Here is a 10,586-nt window from a genome sequence, read left to right on the forward strand (position 1 = left end):
TGACAAAAATTCAACAAAAAATGACAAAAATTCAAAAAAAAAAGGACAAAAATTCAACAAAAAATGACAAAAATGTCACACACAAAAAACATACAAAAGGTGACTCAACACAGCAACAACGCGAGGAAAAAGATCTGTTTTTTGGGTCTTAGCTTTCAAATGAGGTGTTATATAACAGCCAAAGAGGACAGTTTAGGCGGGTGGTCAGAGGTTAAAGGAAACTCAGGCTTCTGGCTCCCCCTGCTGGTCAGACATAAACAACAGGACAAACAGACTCAGTACAAATGTGTTTAATGGGGTCAGGGGTCAGGGGTCAGGGGTCAGGGGTCAGAGGTCAGACGTAGGCCTTGGAGCTGGACTGGGACGGCGCCGTGTAGATGTGCGGAGTGTCCTTCGTGTACTTCACCGTGTACTGACTGGAACACACAGGATACTGCAGTAGGAGAAGTACTTTATGTATAAAGTATAAAGTATATGAAGTACTCACGGCGGCTCGCGGCGCTGCTGCCGGAGGCTGCAGAGGAGCAGAGATCCTCCGAGCAGAGCCAGACCGGCCCCAGCCCAGCCCTGGTACAGAGCGGAGCCCAGCTCGAACCTGGCACAGAGAGGGAGGGGCCACATGAGGACCACGGGGACCACAGAGAGGGGGAGGGGCCACAGAGAGGGAGGGGCCACATGAGGACCACGGAGAGGGAGGGGCCACAGTGAGGACCATGGAGAGGGAGGGGCCACAGTGAGGACCACAGTGAGGACCACAGAGAGGGAGGGGCAACATGAGGACCACGGGGACCACAGTGAGGACCACAGAGAGAAAAAAAAAGAAAAGCATCAAAATAGCGAGAAAAAGAGGATGAAAACATGAGAAAAACAAGACAAAAAATGATTATAATTGAACCAGTGTTAAATAAACCAAAAACAACCCGATCACAGTCACTTTAACCGACTTTTCTGATGTTAATATGAAATAAAAGTTTTGAGGGAAAGACTGTTTAACCTCTTAACTTCCACCTGAACGGAGCACATTTTCTCCAGTTTGGCTTTACCCGAATCTAAAAGGGAAAAAGCACCAAAACAGCCACAAAAATGAGAAGAAAAGAAGGATTTAAACGCAACAAAAAATGTCAAAAAATCAACAAAAAAATGACAAAAATTCAACAAAAATTCAAAAAAAAAATGACAAAAATTCAACAAAAATTCAACAAAAAAATGACAAAAATTCAACAAAAATGTGACAAAAAAGTGACAAAAATTCAACAAAAATGTGACAAAAATGTGACAAAAAAGTGACAAAAAAGTGACAAAAATTCAACAAAAAGTGACAAAAATTCAACAAAAAAATGACAAAAATTCAACAAAAAAATGACAAAAAATCAACAAAAATTCAACAAAAATTCAACAAAAAAATGACAAAAATTCAACAAAAAAGTGACAAAAATTCAACAAAAATTCAACAAAAATTCAACAAAAATTCAACAAAAATTCAACAAAAATTCAACAAAAATTCAACAAAAATTCAACAAAAATTCAACAAAAAAGTGACAAAAATTCAACAAAACTGTGATCTGAGAACATAGCCAGCGTGTAGTTTAATGGACAGAGAATGTGGGTCTCCTTCAACAGCTCTGGAGGAAACAAGCCCTGGAGATCTTTCATGTGGGACTTTCTTCCTAAAGAACCTTTGTTCCTTGAAGCCCCCCCTGCATGTGCTGCAGTCGGGCCGTGCCCCCCCGAGTCCAAAACTGTGGCCCCACAAACATATCAAAACATGATGACGTGTGGGCCTCTGCAAACTTACACGTGTGTTATTGTGTTACAATCTATTCAGGTTAGAAGTCTTTAAAACAACCTTTATGTTTGAGAAAACTCTTAAAATAGTGGTAAAAATGTGACAAAAACTCAACAAAAAAAAAAGACAAAAACTCAACAAAAAAAAGACAAAAACTCAACAAAAAAAAAGACAAAAACTCAACAAAAAAAAGACAAAAACTCAACAAAAAAAAGACAAAAACTGATAATGAAAATTTGTATATTTTATATAAATGATCTGGTGACCCCCCAAATTTGTCTCGCGACCCCCTTGGAGGTCCCGACACCCAGGTTGAGAACCACTGGTTTAATGGACAGAGAATGTAAGTCTCCTTCAGTAGCTCTGCAGGAGGAAACCAGACCTGGAGCTCTTTCCCAGGGGCGGACTGGCCATATGTCCATTCTGGAAGAGAAGGGCCACCGGTCCCGCCTCAACCGAGCTTTACCCAAATCTAAAAGCTAAAAAGAAAAGCATCAAAATAGCGAGAAAGAGGATGAAAAGTCAACAAAAACATGAAAAAAACACAACAAAAAAAGATAGAAAAAATCATTGAAAAACAACAAAAATGTGACAAAAATGTGGCGACGAAAAGTTTCCATCACTTTTGTAGGTCTTAGCTTTCAAATGAGGCGTTGCATTGTTGCTCTCCAGTCGAGAAGCTTTTAGATTTGGGTAAAGCCCAGTATTAAAAAAACATGAATCTAAAAGGAATTCCGTGGAGTATGGTGCACCACAAGGGTCAGTTTTGGGACCATTATTATTTATTATTTATATGAATGATTTTGCTTCTGTTTCTACGACCGCCTTTCCCGCTCTTTTTGCTGATGATGCCGATCAAAAAAATAATAATAAAAAGCCGAACTGGGGAAAATGCACTCGTTAGTGTTAAGGCGGGGGGTCAGAGGTTAAAACATGGATTTATGGAAGTCACAGTTCTGCTGATTTGGGCCAGGCTGGTCAGAGTCCAGGGCTGTTTCTCAGTCCCAGCCGTGCCCCCCAAGTCCTAAACTGTGGCCCCACAAATGTCTCAAAACATGATGATGTGTGGGCCTCTGTAAACTTACACATGTGTTTTTGTGTTTTATTGTATTCAGGTTCAAAGTCAATCTTTATATTTGAGAAAACTCTTAAAATAGTGTTAAAAAAAGGAAAATGTAATGTAATTTACATTACATTTGAGACTCGCTGAGCATTTACTGACTAAAGACGTCACAAAGGCCACCAGGGGGAGCTGTTCCCCAATAACCAGCCCTGACTGAGATAAACTGGCTCCGACGGTTTCAATTCAAAATAAAAGCTCCCGATCGTCCGGGGTCAGAGACCAGAGCCGGTGCTGGCCCTTCTGAGGTCCTAAGCAAAAATCCACACGGGGCCCTACAGTAGCGTCCCATGGCTATTCGACGAAGAGAGAATCCATTTATGGTCAAAAACAGTTCCAGACCTCAATTCAGGCCCCGCCCCCTGTGTGAGGACCACTAACCACTAAACCACTGTGAGACTGGTATTTAGGACGACTATAGTCTATTTCCCTTTTTAAAATAGTAAATGGCAAATGGTCCCATTCTCTCACCTCTGGTCCCTGACCCACAGATTGGGAACCGCTGATTTAAAACTAACTGAAACCTGCTCCTGACTGTCGTCTCTGTCTGACCGCTGAGAATTAGCCTGTGAGTCGCCCAACTCTTTATAGACTGTGCACATTCAGAGAACCAGAGTTACTGTAAGTTACTGTGCTCATGAGAACCGTGTGGATTCAACTCAACAAAAAGGCCTCGGACACGGCTTTTTACTCTCGTCAACTCGTCAAACTACTGTCCTGATGCTCCAGACACAATAAGAAGAGAGTTTAAATGAGAGTGAGGCCCAGAGCTGCAGCCCAGAGTCCGCGCAGAGAAAACATGAGAGCTGCGCCCGGACAAGGGGACATGAGGCGAAGCACCGGGAGACAGACGGCCGAGCGGGACACGAGCGGAGAAGCACTCGCGCTTTGGAAGAGACGGGGGGAGGCAGTCGGTCTCTCCTGCTCATTCACTTGCAGATGCTCCGTGTTATATGTGGCGGAGAGTGAGTGCGCGCTGGAAGAGCCTGTCCCCGTAACAACGCGTTGATTAATCAGTGAAACAACACTGAGATGCGGGGGCCTTGCAGCCGCGGGGGCACCTTGCTTAGTTTGAGTATAGGAAGAACCGGCTCTGCCAGAGACCGATGAGTTCATGACTGTGGTGCGTTCACTGACCTGACTCCCGCGTACACGGGGCTGTAAAAGTCCTGAATGACTCGCGCCGCGTACAGAGACACCGCGCTCAGACTGGAGACTCCTGAAACACAGAAACATCGACATAAACCTGAGGAAAATGTCCTCCTCCTTCTCCTCTGGCTCTCCTCCTCTAGTTCTCCTCCTCTGGTTCTCCTCCTCCCTCTCCCCCTGTCACCCACGGCGTCCTCCTCTTCACCTCGGTCAGATCATCCACCACCATGGACTCCACTTCCACGCCCTAACCCAGCTCTACATCTCCACCAAATCCATCCCCCGGTTCCTCTCCACCATCCCCCGGTTCCTCTCCACCATCCCCCCGGTTCCTCTCCCCTGGTTCCTCTCCACCATCCCCCAGTTCCTCTCCACCATCCCCTGGTTCCTCTCCACCATCCCCCAGTTCCTCTCCACCATCCCCCAGTTCCTCTCCACCATCCCCCAGTTCCTTTCCACCAGCCCCCAGTTCCTTTCCACCATCCCCCAGTTCCTCTCCACCATCCCCCGGTTCCTCTCCACCATCCCCCGGTTCCTCTCCACCATCCCCCAGTTTCTTTCCACCATCCCCCGGTTCCTCTCCCCTGGTTCCTCTCCACCATCCCCCGGTTGCTCTCCACCATCCCCTGGTTCCTCTCCACCATCCCCCTGGTTCCTCTCCACCATCCCCCCGGTTCCTTTCCACCATCCCCTGGTTCCTCTCCACCATCCCCCGGTTGCTCTCCACCATCCCCCTGGTCCACCATCCCCCAGTTCCTCTCCACCATCCCTCGGTTCCTCTCCCCCGGTTCCTCTCCACCATCCCCTGGTTCCTCTCCACCATCCCCCGGTTCCTCTCCACCATCCCCCGGTTCCTCTCCACCATCCCCCGGTTCCTCTCCACCATCCCCCGGTTCCTCTCCACCATCCCCCGGTTCCTCTCCACCATCCCCCAGTTCCTCTCCACCATCCCCTGGTTCCTTTCCACCATCCCCTGGTTCCTCTCCACCATCCCCCGGTTCCTCTCCACCATCCCCCGGTTCCTCTCCACCATCCCCCGGTTCCTCTCCACCATCCCCTGGTTCCTTTCCACCATCCCCTGGTTCCTCTCCACCATCCCCCGGTTCCTCTCCACCATCCTCCGGTTCCTCTCCACCATCCCCCTGGTTCCTCTCCCCCGGTTCCTCTCCACCATCCCCCGGTTCCTCTCCCCCGGTTCCTCTCCACCATCCCCCCGGTTCCTCTCCACCATCCCCCGGTTCCTCTCCACCATCCCCCGGTTCCTCTCCACCATCCCCCGGTTCCTCTCCACCATCCCCCAGTTCCTCTCCACCATCACCCGGTTCCTCTCCACCATCCCCCGGTTCCTCTCCACCATCCCCTGGTTCCTCTCCACCATCCCCCGGTTCCTCTCCACCATCCCCCGGTTCCTCTCCCCCATCCCCTGGTTCCTCTCCACCATCCCCCGGTTCCTCTCCACCATCCCCCGGTTCCTCTCCCCCATCCCCTGGTTCCTCTCCACCATCCCCCGGTTCCTCTCCGCCATCCCCCGGTTCCTTTCCACCATCACTGACTGCATCTTCATCAAAACCTGGATGGACCTTCTCAAACTCAACAGCAATAAAACAGAACTCCCCAAATCTCTCCTCCCCTGGGTCCAGAACTTCACCCTCTTCCTCAGCCTCGTAATGTTCTCCACCCTCGTAATGTTCTCCACCCTCTCAGACCAGGAGTCCAGGAGGAGGCTCGTACCCGACAGCAGGAAGAGGACGCCTCCGCTCAGGGTCAGCTGGGACTTGGTTTGGTCCGAGATGCCGCTGAACCTGGTGCACTTCAGTCCCAGAGACGACACCAGCACGGAGACCAGGTCCAGGACCAGAGCCAGGATCATCAGCCCCCGGCAGACCTGCACCTGCACTGGAGAGACGAGAGGAGAACCTTCAGGAACCTTCAGGAACATCACTCACAGACCTGCACCTGCACTGGAGAGAGGAGAGAGGAGAACCTTCAGGAGCCTTCAGGAACATCACTCACAGACCTGCACCTGCACTGGAGAGAGGAGAGGAGAACCTTCAGGAACCTTCAGGATCGTCACTCACAGACCTGCACCTGCACTGGAGAGAGGAGAGGAGAACCTTCAGGAACCTTTAGGAACATCACTCACAGACCTGCACCTGCACTGGAGAGAGGAGAACCTTCAGGAACCTTCAGGAACAAGACTCACAGACCTGCACCTGCACTGGAGAGAGGAGAGAGGAGAACCTTCAGGAACCTTCAGGAACGTCAATCACAGACCTGCACCTGCACTGGAGAGAGGAGAGAGGAGAACCTTCAGGAGCCTTCAGGAACATCACTCACAGACCTGCACCTGCACTGGAGAGAGGAGAACCTTCAGGAACCTTCAGGAACAAGACTCACAGACCTGCACCTGCACTGGAGAGACGAGAGGAGAACCTTCAGGAACCTTCAGGATCATCAGCCCTCGAAAGACCTGCCCCAGTTTTTCCTAATTTTTTCATGATTTTTTCCTCCATTTTGGAATTGTTTTCCCCCCAAAAAATCTGTATTTCCTCCTTATTTTTTTGCCTAATTTTTCCTTCTTCCTCACCTGCTCTAGCTCCTCACCTGGTCTCGGTCCTCACCTGCTCTTAGGCTAGTGCTTAGGCTAGTGCATGTCTATGGTAACTAGTAGCCTGCATTAAAGCTAGTGCTAGTTCTTAGGCTAGTGCTAGTGCTTAGGCTAGTGCTAGTACTAAGCTAGTGCATGTCTATGGTAGCTAGTAAGCTAGTAGCCTGCATTAAAGCTAGTGCTAGGCTAGTGCTAGGCTAGTGCATGTCTATGGTAACTAGTAGCCTACATTAAAAACAGTCTGACCCACAGAGCACCTGAGGCAAATCACTTATAACACCAGACTAACCATATAAACGTCTGTGTGACTGAATAATGTTTGAATTATAACCATTATATATTTAAAAGAACTTATATCTGAGCAGCATCAGCTTCCTGGTTGTAGCTACGCCGCGGCGGAGTGATCTGCGCGGTTACCGGATCTACAGTCGTTTGGTTTCCTGCGGCCTTTTTAATACACCCTAACCCATAGACATGCACTAGCACTAGCACTAGCACTAGCCTAGCACTAGCTTTAATGCAGACCACTAGTTACCATAGACATGCACTAGCACTAGCACTAGCCTAGCACTAGCTTTAATGCAGACCACTAGTTACCATAGACATGCACTAGCACTAGCACTAGCCTAGCACTAGCTTTAATGCAGACCACTAGTTACCATAGACATGCACTAGCCTAGCACTAGCCTAGCACTAGCTTTAATGCAGACCACTAGTTACCATAGACATGCACTAGCACTAGCACTAGCCTAGCACTAGCTTTAATGCAGAGCACTAGTTACCATAGACATGCACTAGCACTAGCCTAGCACTAGCTTAAATGCAGACCACTAGTTACCATAGACATGCACTAGCACTAGCACTAGCCTAGCACTAGCTTTAATGCAGACCACTAGTTACCATAGACATGCACTAGCACTAGCACTAGCCTAGCACTAGCTTTAATGCAGACCACTAGTTACCATAGACATGCACTAGCCTAGCACTAGCCTAGCACTAGCTTTAATGCAGACCACTAGTTACCATAGACATGCACTAGCACTAGCACTAGCCTAGCACTAGCTTTAATGCAGACCACTAGTTACCATAGACATGCACTAGCACTAGCACTAGCCTAGCACTAGCTTTAATGCAGACCACTAGTTACCATAGACATGCACTAGCACTAGCACTAGCCTAGCACTAGCTTTAATGCAGACCACTAGTTACCATAGACATGCACTAGCACTAGCACTAGTCTAGCACTAGCTTTAATGCAGATCACTAGTTACCATAGACACGCACTAGCACTAGCACTAGCCTAGCACTAGCTTTAATGCAGACCACTAGTTACCATAGACATGCACTAGCACTAGCCTAGCACTAGCTTTAATGCAGACCACTAGTTACCATAGACATGCACTAGCACTAGCCTAGCACTAGCTTTAATGCAGACCACTAGTTACCATAGACATGCACTAGCACTAGCCTAGCACTAGCTTTAATGCAGACCACTAGTTACCATAGACATGCACTAGCACTAGCCTAGCACTAGCTTTAATGCAGACCACTAGTTACCATAGACATGCACTAGCACTAGCACTAGCCTAGCACTAGCTTTAATGCAGACCACTAGTTACCATAGACATGCACTAGCACTAGCACTAGCCTAGCACTAGCTTAAATGCAGACCACTAGTTACCTGCCCCGGGTCCTCCCCTGGCCCCGGTTCCTCACCTGCTCCGGGTCCTCACCTGCTCCGGGTCCTCCCCTGGCCCCGGGTCCTCACTTGCTCTGGGTCCTCACCTGCTCTAGGTCCTCACCTGCTCCGGGTCCTCACCTGCTCTGGGTCCTCCCCTGGCCCGGGTCCTCCCCTGGCCCGGGTCCTCCCCTGGCCCGGGTCCTCACCTGGTCTGGGTCCTCACCTGGCCCCGGGTCCTCACCTGGTCTGGGTCCTCACCTGGTCTGGGTCCTCACCTGCTCTGGGTCCTCACCTGGCCTGGGTCCTCCCCTGGCCCCGGGTCCTCCCCTGGCCCCGGGTCCTCACCTGCTCTGGGTCCTCACCTTCCCCGGGTCCTCCCCTGGCCCGGGTCCTCCCCTGGCCCCGGGTCCTCACTTGCTCTGGGTCCTCACTTGCTCTGGGTCCTCACCTGCTCTGGGTCCTCACCTTGTCTGGGTCCTCCCCTGGCCCCGGGTCCTCCCCTGGCCCCGGGTCCTCCCCTGGCCCCGGGTCCTCACCTGGGAGTCCGAGCACGGTCTTGAAGCGGCTGCACTGCACGGCTCCGCTGGACGAGGTGACGCAGCTCATCCACAGTCCCTCGAACATCCAGGAGGAGGCGCTCACAGACTCCATCTGACTCCGGACCTTCCAGCGCTGGGACGAGGAGCAGCTGGAGGTCAGGCCCCAGGAGAGGAGGCCGAGCAGGAGGCCCACGATCTGCAGCATCAGCGCCATCCTGCAGGACACACAGGCGTGAGCGCCCCCTGGTGGAGACACTCGAGCAGAGCTAAACTGTGCTCTGTCATTCCACTTAAAGGGACACTTCGGAATATCTGACACGGGGTCACTTCCTCCGGTTGATTTATGAGATGTATTTATTCATTCATGCAGTTCTTTTGTTTGAAGAGTTTAGTGGCGCTAGGCTAGTGCTAGGCTAGTGCTAGGCTAGTGCTAGGCTAGTGCTAGGCTAGTGCTAGGCTAGTGCTAGGCTAGTGCTAGGCTAGTGCTAGAGCATGTCTATGGTAACTAGTAGCCTGCATTAAAGGCTAGTGCTAGGCTAGTGCTAGGCTAGTGCTAGGCTAGTGCTAGTGCATGTCTATGGTAACTAGTAGCCTGCATTAAAGGCTAGTGCTAGGCTAGTGCTAGGCTAGTGCTAGGCTAGTGCTAGTGCATGTCTATGGTAGCTAGTAGCCTGCATTAAAGGCTAGTGCTTAGGCTAGTGCTAGTACTAGTGCTAGTGCATGTCTATGGTAGCTAGTAGCCTGCATTAAAGGCTAGTGCTAGGCTAGTGCTAGTGCATGTCTATGGTAACTAGTAGCCTGCATTAAAGGCTAGTGCTAGGCTAGTGCTAGTGCATGTCTATGGTAACTAGTAGCCTGCATTAAAGGCTAGTGCTAGGCTAGTGCTAGTACATGTCTATGGTAACTAGTAGCCTGCATTAAAGGCTAGTGCTAGGCTAGTGCTAGTGCATGTCTATGGTAACTAATAGCCTGCATTAAAGGCTAGTGCTAGGCTAGTGCTAGTGCATGTCTATGGTAGCTAGTAGCCTGCATTAAAGGCTAGTGCTTAGGCTAGTGCTAGTACTAGTGCTAGTGCATGTCTATGGTAACTAGTAGCCTGCATTAAAGGCTAGTGCTTAGGCTAGTGCTAGTGCATGTCTATGGTAACTAGTAGCCTGCATTAAAGGCTAGTGCTAGGCTAGTGCTAGTGCATGTCTATGGTAGCTAGTAGCCTGCATTAAAGGCTAGTGCTAGGCTAGTGCTAGTGCATGTCTATGGTAACTAGTAGCCTGCATTAGAAACCTCCAAACGTTGCCAGATCTGATTTGTAAAAAGCTCCTTTGTGAATTCCACGTGTCGTAAAGCGGCCGCAGGTAAAGAAACGACTGTAGATCCGGTCACCGAGCAGATCACTCCACTGCGGCGCAGATCACTCCGCCGCGGCGCAGATCACTCCACCGCGGCGCAGATCACTCCGCCGAGGCGCAGATCACTCCGCCGCGGCGCAGATCACTCCACCGCGGCGCAGATCACTCCACTGCGGCGCAGATCACTCCGCCGAGGCGCAGATCACTCCACTGCGGCGCAGATCACTCCGCCGCGGCGCAGATCACTCCACTGCGGCGCAGATCACTCCGCCGAGGCGCAGATCACTCCGCCGCGGCGCAGATCACTCCACCGCGGCGCAGATCACTCCACCGAGGCGCAGATCACTCCGCCGCGGC

At 50.5% G+C, this 10,586-nt stretch overlaps 1 protein-coding gene across 1 annotated transcript; it reads right to left on the reverse strand.

Annotated features, from left to right (window-relative positions):
• Window positions 1-334: 334 nt before the first annotated feature.
• On the reverse strand, window positions 335-9,097 carry LOC306981157 (claudin-1-like; the record flags this gene model as incomplete). The annotated part of the gene is made up of 5 exons (XM_079583037.1): window positions 335-416; window positions 488-595; window positions 4,044-4,125; window positions 5,787-5,951; window positions 8,881-9,097. The coding sequence occupies 5 exons, from the start codon at window positions 9,095-9,097 to the stop codon at window positions 335-337; spliced, it is 654 nt and encodes a 217-aa protein (XP_079439163.1).
• Window positions 9,098-10,586: the final 1,489 nt, after the last annotated feature.

This window comes from Gobius niger, assembly GCF_951799975.1.
Source record: "Gobius niger genome assembly, contig: SUPER_1_unloc_1, whole genome shotgun sequence".
Classification (NCBI taxonomy): domain Eukaryota; kingdom Metazoa; phylum Chordata; class Actinopteri; order Gobiiformes; family Gobiidae; genus Gobius; species Gobius niger.